The 23553-nt window shown below is 38.1% G+C and overlaps 1 protein-coding gene across 4 annotated transcripts in view; it reads left to right on the forward strand.

Moving 5' to 3' along the window:
• The window catches only part of CCDC170 (coiled-coil domain containing 170), a 42335-nt gene that overhangs the window by 5350 nt on the left and 13432 nt on the right, over nucleotides 1-23553 (forward strand). For 3 of the 4 annotated variants that reach the window (XM_082049634.1, XM_082049636.1, XM_082049635.1), the window contains exons 2-6: nucleotides 2057-2188; nucleotides 5357-5613; nucleotides 10142-10286; nucleotides 11965-12150; nucleotides 19837-20154. In XM_082049634.1, coding sequence (XP_081905760.1) covers nucleotides 2057-2188; nucleotides 5357-5613; nucleotides 10142-10286; nucleotides 11965-12150; nucleotides 19837-20154 — 1038 coding nt within the window. The remainder of the gene's footprint in view (nucleotides 1-2056; nucleotides 2189-5356; nucleotides 5614-10141; nucleotides 10287-11964; nucleotides 12151-19836; nucleotides 20155-23553) is intronic. The other variant, XM_082049637.1, reaches the window with a different exon arrangement.

Below are 23553 nucleotides of genomic sequence, written 5' to 3' on the forward strand. Positions count from 1 at the left end.
TGCTGAACAGGGGGCTTCTTTCTTCAGCTATGCTCTGAAATTTTTGTATTTCATCAGTTCTGAAATGTATTCCTTCTTTCTGTACAGTCAAAAGTGGTTGTGTTTCTTTAGGGAAGAAAATGAAAATGTACATCAATACAGTAATATAAATATAATGATATACATAATTAATATACACAGTGTTACTGTTCGCAAGCTCCAGCCATGGTTTTGGAGCCCTGGTTTATTGCAGAATGGGAAAAAACAGCGCCTCTTCACATCAAAGAATTTCATGTGGCTTGCAATGTACAACAAATGGAGTAAAGCAACAAGGAAGACAGAGTAGCAAAATGATGAGACGTGCCTTCCCTCACTCCCTTGCAATGGTGATAAAGTGTTGAGAAAATTAGGAGCCCTTTTATCTCAGAGATTGTGTGCGATGTTGCACGTGGCCATGAGCTGGACTATATCTGTCAGTCGGGCTCAGTGAGAGTGACAGCTCCTTTGTGAAAGAGCACAGCTGAGTGTCTTTGAGGGGGACAAATGCAATTAAACTTGATGGATCTAATCCAGTGTGGACTAGTGCATGGAAGAAAGATTAAATACAAGAGTTCACAATATTGTAGAAACTAATCTGAGGTAATTTATCTTTTGCCACAGTCCAAATTAGTGGTGTTGCCTAATTACCCAGGAATTTCTTTGTGCATTTCTTGGTAGAGGCTTATTTTATAGATGTTCAGCTATTTGGGAAGCTTCCCCCCCGCCACCCCCTATTTAGAGTGGGTAGGAGCTGCCCTTGTAATTTATCTCAGCCGAAAAACAATGCTGATGTAAAAGAGCATGAAGTACAGGTGTCTCTGTCTCCATTGGAATATCTTGTTTTGACAACCGTCATTAGCTGGGGGAGATTTGCATTTTGTAATGCATACCTAAATGCACTAGGATTGCAGTTTTGTTTTAGTCCGGTGTGGGAGCTGATGGAATAAAAATGTCCTGTCCTCTGCTTTGTGTGCTTTCAGCATTATCTAAACACAATTCTGTTCTGAAGATGTTAATTTTAATCATTTTTAGTCACTATCGATTGAAAAAAGTTCTGTCTAATGAAGCTCCTATCAAGATCTCAGGTCTGAATTTCCATATTGAAAGATTTAAGTAATAAAGACCAAGAAATGCAATGCATTTCTGCTCTACTGTAGAAGAGCAGAACCACACAAACATGAGAAAGCTTACTATAAAGACTCTAAAAGGCACAACTAAAAGAATTGTACAAGTGGTGTGAAGAAGACTGTGCTAGAAGCACAGAGCTGGTGCTTGCTGTCTTCCAGAAGGGCGTGAAAAAGGGAGAAAGGAAGTTGGTGTGGGGATAGAAAAGCATCATTCAGACACCTGAAGCTATGTCCAAGTGAATGAGTTCAAAAGGATCTGTAGCCTTGGCAGGTTAGAAGTAAAAGCACGAACAGGCGAGACAAAAAATGTGACTTGGAGGAGCAGGTAGGGGTATGTGAGTAGGCATGGACTCCAACCTGGTAGGGAGATTCTGGAGGTGAGTTATGATAGAAATTTGTGAAATCATGAGTGGCATGGAGAAGATTGATAGCCATTGCGCCTTTTTTCACCATTTCTTCCAAAATAAAAATGAGGGTCTGTGTGCAATGTAACTGAAGTTTAAAAGCCAAAGTGGTTCTTTGCTTAAGAGACACCTGAGGTCTCTCTTTGGGTTAAAGTTTATGTGGGCAGAAGGAATCACTGGATAAGTTTGTAGAAGAGGGACCTTCTGAATGTTGCTAAATACATAGAAAATGCTGGAAATAACCTGAGCTGAGAACAGTGGGAGACAATGGGATTGATGAGGGGGAATATCTTACATGCTGATATACGTTAGCACTGGTATTGGTGACTGAACTTGCAGATGAAAGTGGCACCTGGTAGAAAAGAGACTGTTTATCCTATTTTTCAGTAAGGGTCAGTTACTCTGGGAATAGCGTATTTGGAATAAATGCCCTTGAGCAGCTTAATCTAACAAAAATGTTCAAAAAATGAGACATCTAATGGTTTTGTTTTCCTGCTGTCTTCCCAGGAATCTCTTGATCATGTTTTTTTGGATGTTCCTGTCACTAGAGGGCAGATGAATTGCTATCGAGCTGCAGCTGAAACTGCTCAAAGTGAACTTGCAGCACTTTCAGTGAAGTATGATTGTGCCCAGTCAGAGGTACATTTGAAAATACTTCCAAATCATTTTCCAAACCTGAGAATTCTCTACAGTCACTTTCTGCAGAGAATAGAAAGTCCAAAACTTATTGCTTTTGATACACAGCTTTTGTTTCTCATAATATTCTTCTTTTTAGAATTTCCATGAGATTTTTACTCTACTTGTTTCTGTGTTCAGGAACTGATTATGAGTTTATATTTGAAAGACATAAAGCACTCTAGCTTCTTATCCTCATCTAAATTCAATCTTTTCTAATGAAACCTGAAATTTAATATTTCTAAACTGTGATTTTATAAATGTTCTTATAGGTGTCCTCCAGTTGTTGCTGGTGAGTTAAGATATAACTGCCCATCTTCTCCCATTTCTCCATGTTATTCAAGTTACAGCTCCCCAAACTTGCTTTGCTTTCACCACAGGTTGATTGTAATTAGAAAGGCTGAAGAACACATCTGCATCCTTTTCTGCTGTCCCTGCTGTGCAGGTGGTACTTCTCAGGAGAGAGGATTTATTAAACGATAGTTTTTAGAGTTTCCATGTTTTCACAAGTAATATTTTCTTTTTTAGCATATGACTGAATAAGGTTGATTGATTTGGTCCAATTCAGCAATGCGGGCAGTGGTCAGTTTTAAACGAGAGTCAAATTTGCCTTTAGGAGACGTGAAATGCTTACATTAGTTTACATACATAGATTTAGGTGTATACATTCATAAATATACATAGATACATCAAGTTCAATAGGAACTTGTGAACATTCATGCAACAAGTTGTTTAAATGTCTGTAAATTTTACAGATGTATGTTTCTATTGTACATTGTAAAGTGCTTTGTGATATAGTTGCATAGCACTTGAACATTAAAAAAGGCTCTATCAATTAAATAAAATTTATTTGAATGTGGATAGCTGAATATGGGAAACAACAAAAGCATGTACTATTACAGGAGTAGGAATTGTTAATACACTATCCAGCCGGAACTATGGGGATAAGTGTCCATTGGCTGAACTTGAAGTTGACCAGTTGGTCCTGAAGTTACTGCTGAAGTCTCCTACATGTAATGGCTATCAAGGTTCAGTATTTAAATTTCAATTTTAAAAAGTCATACAGAGTCTCATGTTCTCATAAAAAGAATTTGTTACTGGAAATGCTGAACAGCTTTATTGGCAGCATGACTGACTGATTTATAGATTCTTTCAGCACTGTGCTTGCAAAAGTGAAAGAATAGTCAAGAAACCAGCTGTTCATTCGCTTGTTAATAAAGACCTTCGTGACCCAGCTGAGGTCAGAGCCCTGTTCTGCTGAGTGCTCTGTAAAATTCATGATATGGGATTATTCTTGCTTTTTCTGCTATTGGAACTGACCACAGAGAAAATGGATGGAGGAAAAAATATCATATTTTGCAGATAGGGAGTTGAACCACAGAGGAATTTTAAGGTTGCGAATGCTTTAAGTGACCATAGCTTGGTCCAGCTGCCAAGCAAAGCAATCCTGTTGTTCCTTCAGCTGCTCGTTTCCTTCCCCACACTGCCCCATCCTGTGTCTTGGCACAGATGTATGTGTAGTTTTATGGTGCACTGTGTTGGTAACTGATGCAACTGAAAAATAAACCTGTCCTTCTGCGTTGCTCTTTAGCCAAGTCGGTTTCCCAATCTTATTTTACCTCATAGCCATGTAAGTGCTTCTGCTAGCCCAAAGATAGAGAGTGGAGTGTGGAAATGAAGCCCATGAACCTGGGAAAAGGCTGAGCTTCTTTTCTCAAAATCAGCCTTTTCTCTGTGGCATGGCCAGCTCCCCTTCCTCCTCCTCTGTAGAAAGAGAATTCTTCTCTGTCAGCTGCATTAGTTGTTTGTGGAGAAGTCAGACAAATACCAGAGCTGCTGTGGGGGAGAGAACAGGTGTGCTGACTGGGAGCAGGAGAAACGAGACCTCTCTTTTGCAAGGCAGTCATCTCACTGGCCTCCTAGAATCTCTGAGTATCTCGGGTTTGGTCGCGCTGGAAGGCTCTGACAGAGCCATGAGTTTCTTGATGTCCTGAATTGCAGCTTAATGTTTTAAATATTTACTGTCTTAAAATGTTTGCCACAAGTTAAAAGCCATAGCACATGTTATAAAGAGCAGTTAATGTGGCTTAATTATTTGCCTGTTAATTTTATGTGCTAAGAGATAAATGCTTTGCATTGCATCTTGCTTCTCATGATTGAAATTGTCAGGAATGCTGAAACATGTCTTAACACTTCTCGTGACAAAAAAAAATCCACTTTAAATCACTTGTTATTTTTAACACCATAAAACACACTGAAATTTTATGTGCCTGGTGTATCTGCCTCAAGCCCAGTCTTTTAGAGAAGCTCGTAGCAGAAATAGTTCAACAGAAAATGGTATTTTTAACTAAAAGAAAAAGCTGAAAGAAAAACAACTGAATTCCCTGAACTGTTGGGAAGCTCTAGTATCATCTCTGGAACAGGTCATTCACATTTGGCAGTGATGTCCCTCCTCCCCCCCTTCCTTAAAAGTCTTTCTTGCTGTTTCTGTGCAAGTCCAGCTATATTTGGTTGGATTATTTGTCCAAAAAAATAACTATTCGCATAAGTTGACAAGAGGTTGCTTACAGAACAACTCTCCAAAAATTTATTTGCCTCTGAATGTGCTGCAAATCATCAAAAGGCTCCACCCTTGTAAACCAGGATACTTTGCTGTTACAACTCTCCACAGCTATAGATTATCTGTGGAACTGTGCACCAGAACTGGGAGCAGGGAGGAGGCAGGCGAAAAAAAGGGAATATTGGTGCTAATGGCTGTATTGTAATACAGATGCGCAAGGGAGATGAGTTAAGGCTGTGCAGCAGAACTTAAGGTGGGCTCTTCCTAAATTCTGAGTTTGTAAATAAATTTATCTTCCTGTAAGAGATTATCTTGAAAAGCTGTATTGTATTACACAACAGTAGCTTTTTGTTTTACAACCCCTTTCTTCTATTGCTTTTTCTTAGTTACATGAAAATAAAGTTGCATACCTCCACTCAGTCTTGTAGTGATAGAAGACTCTTAGTCTTTTGTTCCAAAATGTGTTTCTTGTCACATTACTAAACTTGTAATGCAGTCACGTATTTCAGCCTGGACAAAGTTATTCCTAGTGCGTTTTTTTTGTAATGAGTTTTCTCCTTGTCTGTCTATAGATTCTTGAACTCAGGTCCAGAATTGTCTCTAAAGAAGCCTCTTTTCAAGAGCTGAAGGCTGAAGCTGAAAGCTACAAGGAAAACAATGCTAGGCAGATGTCTCGCCTCCTGTCTCTGCAAACCCGAATTCAGGAGATGGAGGAAGAGGCACGTGTCCTCACCTCTTCTAAAAACCAAGCTGAGGTGACAGCTCAGGCAGTGTCCAAGGAAAACTGGGAGCTGAAGCAGAAACTTCATGAGCAAAATGCCAAACTTAAGTAAGATTCATGTGAGATGAGATACGATTTTTGTTTGAGATGATAGAGTGGTGCAGTTGTCAATGCAGAAAAATATGTTGGCAGACAGACTTTCTTGCAGATCTGAATTCTGTTACAACGCCTTGCACAGCTGTTGTAACTAAGCATGTGGAGGGTATTGAAATTTGAATTTTAGGTTGAGTTGTTAGCCCATAAATGGTGTTATGAGGGTTTTGTCCTTTGGAGGAGAAATGGTGATATGAGTCACTTTGGTGTAACTTCATTGTTTACAACGAATCAGCACAGAGGGCTGTTTGTCTGGGCACAGTAGAAACAATATGTGTATTTTCCTCATTCAGGTACGGCCATGGATGGCACTGAGGCAAACTTCATGCCTTTTGTAGCACGGTTATGATGGGCAGTACCTATAACTATGGTCTAGTGCCCTGGTTTATCCTTATCATGTGGTGATGTTTACCCATCACTTGAACAGGCTGTGTGGGCCATGCAGTGGTGAGTGACTGTCCTGCTCCACCACTCCTGCCTCTTCCCCTCTTCTGTGTCACAGCTGGAACTGGAACAGTGTGAAGTGAATTTCCTTCTTAGTGTAAAGATGTCTGTTAGGAGCAGTACAATAAAGCAAATATGGTATAATTCCTAGTAAGTAGTATTCTAGTGAGAGCATGTTAATACCTGTTCAGCTTTCAGTAATGTTAGCTTTGTCTGACTTTCCTTCTGCTTTCTTCTGGACATTGCTGTGTAGTGTGTGTTTGGTGTGGGTTTTTTTGTTTGTTTTTTGGGGTTTTTTTGTGTGTGTGTTTTTTACATGCATACTTAACGAAACTTTTAATACAAGATAGTATCCTCATCTATACTGTTCTTACCATAGTCTGTCAGAACACTGATCTATCAGTTCTGCACAACTGCTAATACTTCAGGTCTGTGGGATTGGAAACTGACAGCAATGTTGATCATAAGTAAAATTGATTGATGTGAGAACGTTCTGAACTCTAAAATTCCAAAATCAGTGTCAGACACAGTATATTAATAAACACCTTATAGACTTTCATAATATGTTGGGTTTTTTTGTTGTTTTTTTTTGTTGTGTTTTTTTTTTTTTTTTCCACCATTACAAGGCTAATATCTCTCAATATTGACTAGTTCAGTGCAAGGTGAGTGTTCACCAGGTGTCTGTATTTCCCAAATCAGTATTATCACAAAGCTCTTCTAGGCTTTGTGTGTTAGAAGTGGATAATTAAGTTATTTTAAAATCTAGACAAATCCATTGCAGTGCTCTTGTCTATTAGCAGCTGATTTGCCAAAAGCCCTGCCTGGGGAGTGCTGATGTTTATCGCCAAAGATTTTTTGATATAATCCCCATATAAGTGACGATATAGTCAAGCCAAGAAGTCTATTATGCATCCTAGCAACACAGAAAACATCACACTCTCTGAGATAATGGTTGTTAAGATTCTTTAAAATGCTACTTCTGTTGGGGAAAAAAAGGAAGAAAAACCTCCCGTCCTGTTTACCTGACTCACTTGAGAAAACTGGCAAAATACTGTGTATCTTACTAGCTTATCGTTGCAAGGGTATGATCAATTTTATGTGGCACAAAGCTGTGCTATGTCTCCCAGTGTGGTCCTGGCTGCTGTGTTTTCTCCATGATACTTGTGTCAACAGTTCTGTTTGTGTTTCTGCACGGTGATCTGGGACCAGGGAACTACTCCCAAAGGGAAGTGAGCAAAATCAAAAGCTTGATTTCCAGCTCTACCAATCCTAGCTCCAGTTTGCTGTGCGCCTGGAGTGCTGGCAAAAGGAAAGGGACAAACAGAGGGTGAGCCTGCTCTTTTGGAAGGATTGATTATGAATCTACAGTGTGTTCTTTCAAAGCTTTTCCTCATCTTCAGCTAATGGTTACATGTGCCACTTAATACTAGTCAATGTATTGACTTAGTGAACTTTAGTTGCTTAGCCTGACCACTTTAGTAGTATGTGGCACATGACTAGTCCTAATTAGGCATCCGCTGTGGTATTCAAGAAAGATTTTCACTGAAAACTACTACTAAAAGTGAAGAGCAAACCAGGAGGCATGAAATGCACATTTACATTCTATACCTAGAAATACAGAATAGGGATATAGAAAAAAATGTTTAATGATTTCTGTGGTTGGTTTCCAAGATGTACACCTCTCCTGTTGAAAATGGTGCTTTTCTACTCAACAGGTCTATTGCCAAGGTATTTTTAGAGCCTGAACTGTGAAAAGCTTCCCCCCCTCCCTGCCCTTTTCCCTCCCCTTCTCTTTGCTCATTAGTTCTGAAGAGCTAGCAAAACTGTGAAAGAGCTGCATTCTTCTTTTTTGTATCTGATTGCCTATTTTCTAGGTGCTCACACCTCACACCTTTTAGGGCCCTACTGGAGGTAATTAGGTTATTTGTAGAGTTGTCAAGTATGTGCTTTGTACTTCAGATGTTTTATTTTTAGAAGCAGGCATGGCTCCGTGTGTGATGTGCCTCACTTTTTCAGAGACACAGAGCAGTTTGCGGGGTCGGCGGTCAATCCGATACAATATTCTAACATACAGACATGCATGTATGGTATGTCTCGAGCCTTATGCCTTTTTGTTTCTGACATGCCCCTCCTTGGGACAGCATTTTAGCGACCATCTCACAGCTTAGTTTTTCTGGGGCAATCGAGGTGAGGAAGCTGTGAGGCACTTGTTTTCTGAGGGCCAGCACCTGCTGTAGAAGGCAGAGCTCTTTAGGCTCCTGGCGTGTGCTGTGCATAGAACCATCCTTATCCTGTTCAGAGCAGTAATTAATGTTTTCCATTCCCCTCTGTTATTCTTCCACTCTCTTCCACTTTGTAGTATTGACAATAACTGTGCTGGTCTCCCTCCTAAGGCAACATCGTAAATTTTTTCATGGACCATCTGTTTTGCTTAGTGACTTACAGCCATTTACCACACTGTGTTCACAGTCATTGTGTGTTTCCCATAAGAGTCTCATGTTGCTTTTTGATTATGGAATGATGCTCTGTTGTCTGTTTGATTGCCAGCCTAGAGAGGAAGAAATCAGAAATGGGAAAGAATGAATCATAGAATGTCCTGAGTTGGAAGGGACCCACAAGGATCATTGAGTCCAACTCCTGTCCCTGCATATGACAACCCCACAGTTCACACCATGTGTCTGAGGCCATTGTCCAGTCTCTTCTGAGTCCAGAAATGTCTAGCATGCCCACCTTGAAAGCTGGGAATAGTGCTATGCTTTCGTAAGCAAATGGGTTTCAATATAGTATTTGCTCTAGACAGCTGTTTGGTGATATATCACATCTCGTTCTATTCTAGTGTTCAAATCTTTGTGAAGGACTTGCTTTAGAAAGTACCTTGTTTCTCAACTGGAAGCTCAATAGTTTTGTTTCTTGCACTGTATTTTTACTACTGCTGAGTACCTCTCTAATGGGTGTTATCTGAGAGGTATGGGAGTTGATATTTGGATTACACTACTGGTCATTTTGAGCTTGCTTTGGTTGTCTATTTTTGTTAAGCTGTTTCTTTGTAGTTTTTCAGAGGTAATGCTCAGCGTTGCAGCATTGTAAGCAAGGTTTAGATCTATACATTTGCTACCTGTGCGGACCGTTGCAATGCTTGTCTGCTGGACTTGTCTCTGACCTTGGCAAGGGAGATGTATAACCACATTTATGCCAGTGAGTTAAACTGACTGCTGCTATTTGGTTGTTTGTTCTTACAGAGCATTTACAAACCAATACCTGCTGTAAAGGCTGATAAGAGATGCTTCATGTGAGATACATATCTGCATGATAGGCACCTTCTGAGAGTGATGAAATTGATGATAAAAAAGTTGCCTTTTCTTCATACTTTTGTGGTAGTCCCTTGTAATTTTCTTTGCTAATGGTTTTCTTCAGCCTGACTCTAGTCTGCACTTTTTTTCCTTTCTTTGCCTTCACGTGTAGTGTTATGCTTCAGAAGACTGGAGGTACAGTAAAGTGTTGTCTCCCATCTCTGCTTCTGCTAGTGAACTTCCCTTCATAGGTACTCTGGGTGTCCTACACTTCCATAAGTCTGGAGAGGCTTCTCTTTCCCTGGATTCTGTTCATCGGTGCCATCAGATTCATTAGAGAGAGAGGGGATGTGAACTGCTTTTCGCATATTTTTACTATAATTTGATCACTCTCTTCCCCCTTACTTTTCCTAAGCTTTTGCTTGCAGCCTCCATTTCTAGTTTCTTGAGGGCACTGTTTATTGATGGTACTTGATTCTTGTGTTTTATGGAAATCTTGTACTGAGAATGAGGTTGGAATCATAGATTGGTAGGATTCTTTAAAGTGCTAATCAGAAACAAAGATGAAGAAATGTTTACACACAAGTCAACAACAGAAGTTATATGTATTAAATAACAGATATGTGACTTTAAAAATTCATTTTGTGGTATGCAGAAGCTAGCAATAATCTCAGGATAATGTCTTTTATCTAGAATTCTGTTTCAGAGAACATTCATCCTGATGTGTATTTTTTTTCCTGTCTGTTTAGTAAATATTTGAATCAGTGTGAAGAAAGCATGACTCAAGCTTCCAAAATCAGCAGAAAGTATGAAGAGTTCCTTACACAGCTTTCTGGATTCTTAGACACAGACATCAGAGAAAAAGAGAAACCACAGGAATATTTAACATCAAAGGTGATTAAGTATAGGCAAAGAAATGAAGCAAATGATGAAGACAGGAATCTTTGTGTTTAATAGTGATTTGCAGACAGTGCTATAACTTAAGAAAGACTTTCCCCCCCTCCCCCCCCATATTCGGCCGTTTTTGTGTCAACCTGTAGTTCCCAAGAACAGCCCTGATTAGATACTTGGTTGAAAGCTTTCCTGAAAACATTGACACTGAGAGTCACTACGTGACATGTAAACTGTACCTCTAGATCTTAATACTTATTTCAAGCAGGCTTACCATTAAATAGAAGTATCTGAAATGGCATACGCTAAACAACCTTAACTATGCCCTGTAACAAAACGCTGTAAATAATTGTGTGGTGGTTTTGAGACTTATTCATAAAACTTTATTATTTCTCTTCAGAATACTTCTGAAGTTCCAAAAACTAAGCTTCCATTTAGGAAAGGAAAACTGTTCATATACTCTTTTAACTTTTATTGATGCTGCTGGAGGACAATTTATCCTAATTTAATGGATTTTTGTCATATTCATCTAGTTTTTGCTATCCCTGATTTTTTTAATGAGTTTTTTTTTGAAATTCTGTTTCATTGTATTAATATTATTAGAAGAGTCCTGGCTGTAAGGAATACTTAATAAATTAAGATTATCTTGGTATGTATCACAGTGATTTATTACAAGAAAATAGAAAATGTAATAAATACTCTAACGAAAATTGGCTAGTTGTCATTAGGGGCAAAGATTATTGTACTAAGTTGTAACTCTTACATTCTTTAAGTTAAGGTAATATCTGGAGTTAAAAAAAAAGTATACGTTGATGTCTTGTCTTAACAATTAAGTAATAAATCTATTTGGGAAATCTAATTTGTGCTGAAAATTGTGTACATTAGGAAAACTTAGCAACTCATTTTTCTATTTGGGGTCACGGCGCATCTATTTAGCTTCTTTTCCACCTTATGTTTTTATTTAAGACAGAATTGGTCTGGCTTAGTCTTAAAAAACATCTTGCCAGTAGGAGTCAGGGTACATTTTCTACCTTATGCACTCCTTGAAGTGCCTGCATTCATCTGTTCTACTTCTTGGAAACAGAGTAATGTACTAAAACAGCCCTAGAGTCCTCCTGGAAATGAATCCCCTTTTCCAGGGTGTTGACTGCTCAGAACAGCAGCCCACCAGGTATTTGGCCTTGTCCTGGAATACGCTTATGAAATAGCTGTTACTAACTCAAATCTCCCCATGCCTAAGAGCTTTCAAGCATAAAATGTGGCTTTCGGTTTCGTGTTCCAAATGAGAGGCATAAATTTTAACAAGCCAAGCGGAAATGGTCTGCTTTTCACATGAAGTTAGCTAAATGATCTGTTTTCATCTTCTGACCCGTTTCGTGTCATGCACAGATATGCAGCGACAGTTGTTCTCCACCTGTTTAACAGATCATAGGGACTGCATGGGAGTAAATCTGAACCACATTACACTAAGATGTGCGTTTCTAGTGAGAATATAGTTCTCATTTTAATTGTCTTTCTACTCTTTTTAGAAAGGAGTAGTAGAGTGCAATTATAAATCTGACCTAGGGGTTACCAGAAACACTATGTATTTATTAGGATGATTAGCAGCAGGTGTATTGGGAGGGATATATGCAATTTTAAGTGCTTTAAAAAGTTACTAATATTTGAATTATTTCTTTAGGTTTCTGAAATACGTAAAGAAAATCTGACACTAAAAGACCAAGTTGCTGCTCTTCAAGAAGCAACAAATGTCCATGAGATGGAGTCCAAAGCTAGTAGAGAAACTATCATGAGGCTTGTTTCAGAAGTGAGCAAAGAGCAGCAAAAGGCAGCAGGATACTATCAAAACATGGAAAAACTTAGTAAGGTACATAATTACATGATGTGTATGATTATCTAGTATTCAAATGCTTTCCTGAAATTTCAAATTACTTTTCAATAGGAGTTGTATGAGGAAAAATGTTTCTGAAAGACTTTTGGTGATCAGGGTCTTTCCTAAAAAAGACATTTTTCTAAGGTTATTCTCAACTTTTTTAAAGCTTGGGAATATTTGGAGGCTAAGCAATAATATTGTTTAAAATAGGTCTGATTTAGATTTGATGTATTCCAATGATGCTTGCGAATTTATATTTTTGCTTTATTTGTATTGTTGTAGCCTTTATTGTGCTTGCACAAACAAACAGACATTTTTTAGAGCAGTGCAAACATAGAGAGTTAATGAGCATATCTGAGGCACAAACGTGGAACAATGGAAAAATGTTCTTTTAAAGAATACTGCTGTGATATTATACATTTCCTGAGGATTTTTCTACTCAGTTGCTTTAAAAATTCTAAGGAGGAATTGAAAGGAAATGAGAGCATACTATTCTTTTGGAACTGAAAGTGTCTTGGCTTCCAGACACCCTGTATTATCTTGTTTCACTATCTTATAAACTTGTATTTCCTAACTGTAAATATTCAACTGACTCATACCCCAGAAGTTATAGGCAGTAGGATGACTCTTGCAGGAAAGCACAGTTTTGCTGTGGGGAGTCCATAGAGGAAATCCACGCAGCAGGAATGATGCTGAAATGAGAAATTCAAGTTAAGTTCTAAGTCAAGTATTCACGAAATTAGCCTAGGTATGATTTGGAAAAGATGGTGATTTAAGGATTTAATTCCTCCAGGAGAACTCACTGTTAAGAGTTTTTGTACAGTACAAAGGATGGACAAGCAAAGTGAGCTTCTGTAGCAGTTTCCCTTTGTACTTTGAGTGATAAACATGGAAGGGAGCAGTTTACTAAAACCATAATGAAATTTCCTGCAGGTACTAGAGCAGTGTGGTTAAAGTTGATGGCTAGGAATAACAAAAAAATGAGAAGAAACTTAGACTTTTAAATATGTAGCTGAGCTGTGTGTGACTGACTTTTGTAGAAGTTTTTAACAAAAATCAAGCTTGTGCAAGTAAGTTTGCAAATGTAATAGAACATTTTCCCCACCTCCCTGGCATTACTATTTTCCTGAACAGAAGATCACCAGCGTACACTTTAAAGGATAAAGTGTTCTGATTTCCTTGCAGGCTAAATACTTAGGACATGAGAAATAGCTGACAGCATGCTCTGGAGAAGAAAGAATTTGTTGTAGGGAAGATAAATGTGAAGTACCACAAGGGTCATAAATTTTACTTACTGCTGAAAATACTTCTCACCAAGCTGTGTAAAATTTTCTAAGACTTAAGTGGGACTGAGAGAGAACCTGTACCAAAACTTCAACAGGTCCTTTTTGAGAACATTTTCTTCTCATACTTCACTTCCAGTACAGGAGTGTAGGTTGCTCACTAATTAAGCCAGAATCAGGTGTTTTAAACCAAGATGAGGACTTCATTTGTAACGTGTTTTGCAAGTTTGCTCTGACTACCAAAATATTTCCAAAGTTGATCTAGTTGTATGAAAAATAGTTTCCTATGATTATTGTGCAGATACCAAATACATAATTTATTTAACCTATTTTATAGAAATGTATTGCAAAATTATTAGCATTGCCTTTCAAATTGAGGGTTTGCCATCAGGGCTTACCTAGAGGTCATGGATGCTTGTAGATTCTGTTCAGAAGGTTTTGTGTTCACAAAAGCATGTTAAGACATTCAGTATTCAAAACATAAGTAAGAAAACAAAAATGCTTTATATCCACACATCTAAAGGAGGATGTATGGCATCCTCTGTTCCCTTGACGTGGGTGTCTTATTAGGCTACGGGAAAGGCATCGGTGGTATAAAGTTGGTTTGACTTTGTCATATACTTTGCTGTGCAGTTTAAATAAGCACATGAACAGAGTTGCACGTGGGATGTGTTTCCCTGTGAAAGTGGCAAGTGAAAATCCATATCATTCCCATGCCAGAGAACACGCACACACACGGCGGCTTTTTCCTGGACTGTTTTATGGTCTTTAATGAATGGAATTGCCTGAAGCAGAGTTTATCCAGCAGAGACTGAGCACGAGTGACTCTTGCCTGTGCTTGCCTGAAGCTCCCAGGGCCAAACATTTTGGCCATTTTCTGTATTGCAGATTGAGATGGTGGCCCATTTCCCCTGGTTTTCTCTCAGAATTCTTCCCGAGTCTCTAAGAGGCCATCAGACAGTTCTGTCAGTCTCCTCCAGCAAAGCTCAGCCGTGGCACTGTTCCCTGCCACCCCTCTGAATCACTGCTGGTGTTTCTCGCTGGGTAACTCTTTACTCCTGCTCCTCACTCGGGATTTCTCTGAACTCCCTCTGTTGACCGGGTGCCTTTCCTTGTGTCCCAGGACGAGGCAGCTGTCTAATGATTGATTAAACAGATCATAGATTCTGAAATTCTTGATGTAGAAAATGAAAGCCAGCGTAGTTACATTCAAGCAATATTTAGCAGGTTATAAGGTTAATATATGAGAATAATTCAGAATGTTCTTTAGTACATTTGATACTTGAGTATTTGTTGCAGTTAGCTGGTTTTCATTTGAGTAGCATTAGCAAGTGAATGATAATCTTATCTGTTCCCCTCTTAGCCTCACTGCATCATATCAAACAGCAACCAAGAGAAACTAATACGAACTCAAAACTAGTATAAGTAAAAATAGCAAGTCATCAAGCTGTTTTTGTTGACTTTTCTTTAAGAATTATGAACTTATCACATTTTTGACCAAGTATTGCAAGAGCTTGCTTCTTGAATTCTGTAAATATTGTGCATACTTTATTCTGGCAGTGCTGGATATCAGATTTGCATTTGATGCAAAATAATTTTTAAACGCTGCCCAGATTTCTAGACTGAGAATCAGAATATCTGTTCCTTCTTTCTGTATGCCCAAACAGTGATTATTGATTATGATAATCGTAATTATAGAATTATGACATTCTTTGAGAATGTAGGTCTTCATAAAATGTCTTATTTGTCCTAACCAAGTTTCTTTCTAGCATTTAATAAATTCCTATATGACGTTTATTTAAGGTATAGAAGAATATGCATATATTCTTCTTCCAGGTGATTTGCCTTTCACAGAGTATTGCCATTGATGAACCACAAGAACTAGTAAACTGGCTTGTTCCGTTTCACATCTTTGCTGATGATTCAACCTGGAAATATTTGTGTTTCCCTCTGAAGTGTTAGTTTAGACATTTGTTTTCCAAAGATGTGCACCATACAATGTCTTTAAAGAATAGATTTGAGATATAGTCAAGCAATTTTAATTAATACTAATATATCTGCATACGCTAGTGATGTAAAATTAACCATTAAAATACTCTTCAATATTCAATGCTGACTTGTATTAAATTATGTTATTAATGAATAAAACTTAGATAAGTAGCACCTAATCAGTATAAATTTAACAAAATTGATTGTGTGAAAACATAATTAAATGCATAGTTAATTAAAAAATAAACTTACTGTTTAAGGAAATTGTCTAAACTTGAGAAAAGTGCCTACATTTTGAATATACCAAATCACTTTGATTGTAGGAGGCACAACCAAATGGTTTTAAGGTTTTTTTGCCCCAATAGATAAATAAAGCAATGACTTTCTCAGTTAGAACGTGAATGTTTTTGTTGTTTATAGGATCTAATTAAGAAAGTACATATTAGGGACAGGTTTCAGCAGACATCACAAATACTTCCAGGTTGAATTATCGGAGAAGACAGGAGACATGAGCAGGCTAATTTAGAGTCCTTGTGGTATAACAGTGGTATCTGGAGATGCAGCTAGTGTAAGAATTAATCTGGAAGATAGTTCATTCCCTTTTATACCTTATTATTACTGTTAATGTAATGTGTAGGATTTTTTTTTTTCTATGTGTGTTTAATTGACTCAGTATGTTGAAAGCCTGACGCTGATTGAGGTACCAGTATTAATAATGATGATATAAGTTCAAATATCCTTCTCTGGTCTAAAACCTCTCTCATTTTATTTAACATAAATAATCTGCTCTTCAAGACAGATGAAAGCCCAAAATCCCAATGTTTCCTCTGGGAGGGTAACAAGGGCATTGGTTAACACATGGCAGCTCCAAGATATAAAATGGAGGAGGTGGACTTGTCATTGTGGCAGGGGTTGTAGAGTGATAGATGCTGGTGAAGGACAGCAATTATGTAGGGATCTGCTACGTCAGGCCAAATACCTGTTGTCTGAGCTGTGACAGTGGTCAGTAGCTTGAGTGTGAGCAAGCAGACAGAAATACTTTTGGCCACGTATCCTCTGAGCTTTCATCATTCTGGGGCTTCCTGATTCAAAGGTTGCATCTCTCTGTTAACAGCTGCTGCTATATGATATAGCATGAATGTTTCACATAAAATCTGAGGAAAGCCCTTTAGAAGATGGCCCTATCATTGTTACTGAATTTCGACCAAAAATAGAGGAGGTAATTAAAATCTCCAGAAAACTGAGTTTGAACACCTGAATCACTTTGAACTAAGTAGTGTTCACTCAGACATTCTACAGAAATTCAGAGTTGAAACACATTAATTATTAGTATGTGATTGACACTTAAAACTGCCTCAGAAATAGTGGCTAATTTGATTAGTATCCACTTTAAAAAAAATGATTATTGGATGAAATGACAGACCAACAGACCTCATATGTGTATAGGACATGCAAGTTGAAATATTGAGATATGTGAAAGAATATAGTATATTAAGGAAGAGTTATCACTGCTTTTAAAAAATGCATTGAAACTACTGAGATCAACAGTGAGGACATGTATTTATATATATTATTACTTAAAAGATCTTATCCCTTCTTGATCCTCTCTTTCATTTGTCTGCCTCTTTAATGTGTTCATACCTTCTTCACTTCATTCTGCAGTGTTAAATACAGCTCTTTTAGCCAATCCTACAGAAGAGTCCCTTTCTCTGCTTAAAAGACAGGAGTAATTTTCCCCACCTGTTGCAGTTGAACTCATTCTCTGTGAATGCAGCTGACCTAATGTTGAACACAGGATTTCTCCTGAGGGGGAGGCCTTGCCACTGTTTTGTGCAGAGCTCTGGGTGCTCCTATGTCCTCATGCAGGTGGGGTGCCAGCAGGTGAGTGTGGGGAGGCTGCCTCCCGGCCTCAGTGAGGGTCACTTTAAGTGCAACACTGTGCTGTATGACCCCTTTTGCTATGGTCTCAGGTAGTTTAAGAACCTTTGGTGGTGCTTTCTACATCTGCAGGTGAGCATGGCCATGGTAGATCTGCCACACCTCTTGTGTCTAACCAACAGTCATTGACACGGTCTGCCCTGGGTAAATCCACCTAATGTCTAATTCTGTTTTCTTTGAACATCAATTTCCGTAATTATTCCCATATTCAAAATTTCTTGTGTGTCAGTGCTGGGCAGCTTTTTTGAGGCTACAACCTGCATACGGAAACCTTCATATAATTCAGAGCCATGGGACATTAGCCATAAATGTTGAGGAGTCAAAGAGAAACTATGAGCCGCTGCAGTTCTGTCCTTTCAGTCTTCTGGTGTGGAAATTGTTTTATTTGCCTGCACTGATCACTTAGGCTCTTAGGGATTTGCTTGTGCTTGGGATACCACTTTAATGTGTCACAGTCCCTAAATTTCCAGATACTGTTCAGCGTTCAGGCTGACCTTGCTGCAGCTAGCCAGCATAAGCGCTCTCCATTCAAGAGAGGTTTCAGTGAAAATTGTTCAGAATTTTAATGTTTTGAGTTTTGCAGCTTTTCATTCTGTAAATTGGTTGGGTTTTGTGGTTGTGTGTGTTGGGTGTTTTTTTTGTTTGGTTTGTTTGTTTGGGTTATTAAGGGGGGTGGGGGGGTGGGCATCAACAGGCTTGCAGTTCTTTATTTTATGCTTTGATCTTTTCATTCAGCTGAGTGTGTTTGCAGATGTTCACAGTTTGAAACAAGATTGTAATTAGGTAAGCTCCTTGGTACTGGCAAACTACTTTTGCACTACCTTTCTGAAAGGAAAAATACACAGTGCTGAAAACTGTAATTGAAATAAAACACTGTATTCTTTGCTGTAATTACCATAATGTAATTTTGAACATAGGTGGGAATTTTCTATTAATAGGACTTTTTAGAATAAAAAAGAGAAAATGGCAAGGAATCATGCCAACATTTGTTTCCGAGAGAGTTCTACAATTACTTTAGAAAGGGGTAGCAACAAAGAATTTCCTAAATGACAGGGTTTGTTTTGGTTTGTTTTCATTCATGTGTTCATATGTTTGCCCTTTTGAAGCTATTCTAAAATGTTAGTATTTTTAGTATCATATATTTATATTTCATTGCCATGGGTGCCTCCCAAACTCTTTTTTTAATCCATCCTCACCGCTGATCTACATAAATACTCCTTGACTGGCATGTATTCCGTTAATACAAATTACATACTATGCTATACAGCAAGCACATGTAGACCCTGAGAGACCCGAGTGGTCACTGTATTCACAGCCGCTCCAGAAACAATTCTTTAACTCCAACGTACATAATCTTAGTTGATATCAACCCCCTTACAGAGCCTCTACTAAACAACTGAAATTTTCAGAGAAATTCACTCACTCTCTATAAATATGCCATTCTCTGGCATAATTTTGTGTCTCGTGTGAAGTTATTTTATTTCCCAAATTTTCCTATCAATTAGATAATAACCTAAGGAATGAAAACTTAGTCTTTGCTGTACTTTTAGTTGGTCTCACTGCAAATTTTATTTTTGTGTATGAATGTGTAAGCACGCTTGATGTTGGTATTGTGGGGAAAGGAAAGAGGTTCACAAGATGACTGAAGCAGATAGAGACAGTTGTCAGCTCTGCAGAAAGAAACAGCTCTTCATTGACTTTCTTTTATTCCTCTGGCAAATTCAGCCTTATGGTAATAAGGATTTTGCTTTCTTCAGAAGATGACATAGCTCAGAATAATGCCCTTTTTGAATTTTTTTCTGAGTGCTTCACAATTTAAGAGTTTCTTCTTTGAGGTGAAATTTGTATTCAAGCATTTTCACCTTCTCTTATGCTGTCTTAACATAATTTTTTGTTTGTTTGTTTGGCCCCCCACTCCCCATTTCTGTGTATAAATAATTTCAGGACTTATTGTCACACTCAGGTAAGCGCATCTTGGAGATCACCTCTAATTCTGCTCTTAGCGGTATATTCAAAGAGTTTGTGTGTATTCTTTTGGCCAGGCAGTTGGAATAGATGATCATTGTAGGTCCCTTCCACCGCTCTGTGGTGTAGTACTTTTGCTTTATTTGTGTTACATGTTGTTCACTGTTTGTTTTCCAACTCATATCATCTGAATGAAAAAATAAGGTATCAATAGTTTTACAATTAAAAAAATGCTTTTTGTTTACCTGCAGATTTTATTAATGTATTACTTCTTGCAGGCCATTGCAAGAGGTTAGTCTGTAGTGTGGCTGCAGCAGGCTTTGGGCTTTCATTAATTTCAGTGGGAGTTCTCCTACAGGGCCTGGATGTTGAGCGTATATGAGCAATATGGGTCCTAATATCTCCATATGCAGTACCGGCTTCTGAGTCATTCCCTGCTTTGTGTGTGGAGAGGAGGGGCTATGACAAGTTTCAAAAGCCTGGTTTAATCTTTCGTGTATTTTAGGATCTCGACAGTGCTATAATAAGGAGAGAGAGTTTGGAGATGGAGATCAGAAACCTCCAGGATAAACTGACTACTAACCAGAAAGATCTGGATGCCTCAAAGCAGGAACTGCACAATCTGAAGAAATCTTCCGGTGAGCTGGATGGAAGCTTGAAGAGCAGCAGAGAGGAGGCCAGGACTGCTCAGAGCTCTTTAGTGGCTTTTAAAGAGCAAATTGCTGCCCTACTCAGCAGAAGATCTGCAATAGTTAAACCTTCTGAGAAGGCTATTTTGGAGAGGATCCAGGAAATAAATTGCAAAGAGGAGAGTAAAGAAATAGTAAGTCAGCAACTACTGCACTTGCCCAATGTGTGTATTTATTCTTTTCAGATTCTTTTTCATTTTATTCATCTGTTAGAGTGTTGGTTCGTTCTGCTTACGTTTTGAAATTACAGAAACCTTTTGTTTTCCATTCATTTGACATAAGAGGTGAAAAGCATCTATGTTTTATTAAGTAGGAAGAGGTCAGAAATGAAATTAATAATAGATGCTGTTAACAAGGAAAGACATGGAATGCTCCTTCAGTTAAGACACTGAAATTTGGTTTCAGTGCCACTTAAGTGGCCATCAAAAATGGCTGCATGGTCACAGTGATTTAGCGGAACATAGGAACAAGTGTGGATGTGCTGCTACGATAGTGACTTCAAGGACTGACTTGTTTATCAAAGCAGATATAATTGATGAGTTGCTCCAGCTAACTTTTTTCCCCTCCAATACTCTAAACATGCGCCTAAGAAGAAAAAAGTATTTTTACACCTAAACAGTGTTGAAACTGTAACTGTTCACCATGCAGGAGAAGGGCAATAGGAAGGCAGCTGGGAATTCTAATGCTCTGGCCGGAGGTGTTTTGGCTGGTGGTTTTTGCATGTACAGGTAGGGAAGGGACAGCTCAGGAGGAAGGTGAGCCAGAATATGGTTTGACCACTGGCAGGATCCTGACACTCCACTGAAGTTTCTCACTTGCTTACATGGGCATATACTAGTTTTTTTCAGTAAGGACTATTATTCAATTAAAAGCTGCACACTAAATCAAAAGCTGTTTTAACTGAGCCACTGAAAAACAACTTCTGTGTCCTTGCCAGACTTGAGGATTCTAGCATCTCCTGCTGAGGCGATACTTGTTTGTTTGTTTGTTTGTTTGTTTGTTTGTTTTTGTTTGTTTTTATGTTAGCAAATGTTTTTGTATCCTGTCCAAGATTAGAAATAGCTTTTGAATATATCCCTGTGCATTTTGATTAAATATTTAAAAAAAAAAACCCCACAAAACAGCTCCCTTATACCTTAGTTTGAGAGTCAGTATGCCAAATGCCAATGAAAACAAGCATTGTAAAAATTATTAACATTTGAAAGTGATCCACTGAAGTGGAAGTGTGGCAGCTACCTTTTAATATAGAAGCTCTTTACAGTTTTGCCATATGTCATGTAGTATCATTCCATAAGCAAAATGCTTTCAGATTTAAGTCTAATGAGAATATTATGTGCATGTGCGTTTGTATTATTTGGTGTTTTGGTTTGCAGTACACTCTGTTGAGATGTTGATTATTTTGAGAACTGCCGAGAAAGGGAAATTTAAGTTGATTGGTAGCAATTGAGTAAGAAGGTTTTAGTCCTGGGAATACTTTTAGGTGACCTGCTGCTTTTGCAAGACTCAGTTGCGGTTAAGGCCATTTGTGTACTACATTGAGCAGCTGTTGGGCTCTTTGTGGATATACATCAATACATGCATAGTGTGTGCTACTTCTTTCAGTTCTTATTGTTCCTGATTTTATTCCTTAATATTAGCTTTACTTGCTGGGTTGCCCACTTGATCATCCTGCAGACAGGGAGCATTCAGGAAGATTCAAACTTGGTCTCTATTTTGTTGCAGATATGAAAATTTCCAGAGGCTTGAGAGGAATGTTACTGTTTTTCCAAGTAGCATTGTTGCTTGGAGAAGTCATGTTCTGTTACAGAGAACTGTAAAATATACAATAATCAACTTTTTTTTTTTTTTTTTTGTGAAGACGTGTTTATTCTTATTTTAGAGGTAAAGAAACTGAAGTTCAGGAAAATGGGTAGTTTTCCCTTACAGTGTTAATTTATTTAGGTGCCATGCGCTCTAACCTCTCTTTGTCCCTTCCTTGCCCCAGGAAAGACCTATTGACTTTTGCAATGTAAAATAACACTTTTTAAAATGTTTTTAGGGGTCTGAGGATGGAGATAATTTTTTTTTTTTCAGTACTATTGCTATCAAAATTAAATACATGTGCTACAAGGAAACCTTTATTACTAAGACAGAGCCTATATCAGCTCCAGTTTGCTGCTGCCTGCATCTGTGCTTTGGAAATAAGATACTGGTCTTATAGTTGTCAGATTTTGTTGGTTTATTTTTATAAAGTAGAGGAGCTCTGGCAGGTATGTTTAGCATAGCATTCTGCCTCTGCTAGCAAATACAGCAATTGTCTGCTATACTTCTAGCAATACTCCTCCAAAATGCTAGTCCTTTATAAGCAAACAAACAAACAAACAAAAAACAAACAGCTTGTGGTTCAGTTTCCTGAACCATAAATATTAGCTTTAAATTTAACATTGCTTGGTGAATTTGGTCATTGTAGTTGGATGAGGAAATGTGGATCACTGTTTGCTGAGCATTTTAAGCGATGAAGCTTTAATATTTTACTGCTATGACTCATTTGAAAAAAAACATTTGCATTGCCCCAAAGTGAACGATGTTATGAAAGCAGTGTTGGCATCTATTCTTAGAAGAGTTTCTACATTAAGATTAAGGGCTTTGAAATAACTAAGCTAAAATGCCAATTTTATGCACCCATGCATCTGTTTCTAATAGAACATAGACTTTTAATCAAAAGGAAGTTTTACAGTGAACTGCTTTTCTTGATACAAATCAGAATTTAAACAAACTTTTTCTAAGGTTCCATTTGTAAGGAATATGCACGTTGGTATATATGTGTTGATCAGATTCCTATTGCATCTCTGGGTGAATTTCCAGGATTTTGATGTAACGTCGGTGCTAGGATATGTATGCTTGCTAGCAGTCAATCAAGAAAAATGTTAATTGTCTAGAGCTAGGAGGTCTCCTGGTTCAAGTCCTTTCTGTTTGACAAGTTTTGTTACAGTTCTGTTGCAGCAGATTAATTTCATACAATCAGAACTGTTTTTCTTGATTACCTGCCCATCTGACCTGGGATGGGAACAGCTGATCTGATTGTAGATTGTCTTAATTTTATTAGTTTTTCCCATTGCATGTTGATATACAGGCTCTTAAATGCCAAAATTAATTAGGCTCTACTACTGCTCCCATTAAAAATCTCCTTTTGTTCATGTTTCTTAAGGATTATTATGGCAGTGTCATAAATGCATATTTAGTTTCAGGGATTTATCCACTTTATTCTTGCAAACAAAAGAATTGAGTGGAAAATAATTTGGGAAATTAAAAGCAGAGTAAAATATGTATTGGCCTAGGGCTGACCAAGAAAACCCCAACCAACCAGAATGTGGGAAATTATCAAAAAAATGTTGAGAACAAAATGAAAACAATAATTATGACACTGTATAAATCCATGTCTGTTGCATTCTGAGTAGTACGCACAAATTCAAAAGTACTGGGAAGGGCCATGAGAGTGTCTAGAGTCTTCCATGCAAGGAAAGATTCAATAGAAAAGAGCTTTTCAGCTTGGG

This window comes from Streptopelia decaocto (genome assembly GCF_964273445.1).
Source record: "Streptopelia decaocto genome assembly, chromosome: 3".
Classification (NCBI taxonomy): Eukaryota; Metazoa; Chordata; class Aves; order Columbiformes; family Columbidae; genus Streptopelia; species Streptopelia decaocto.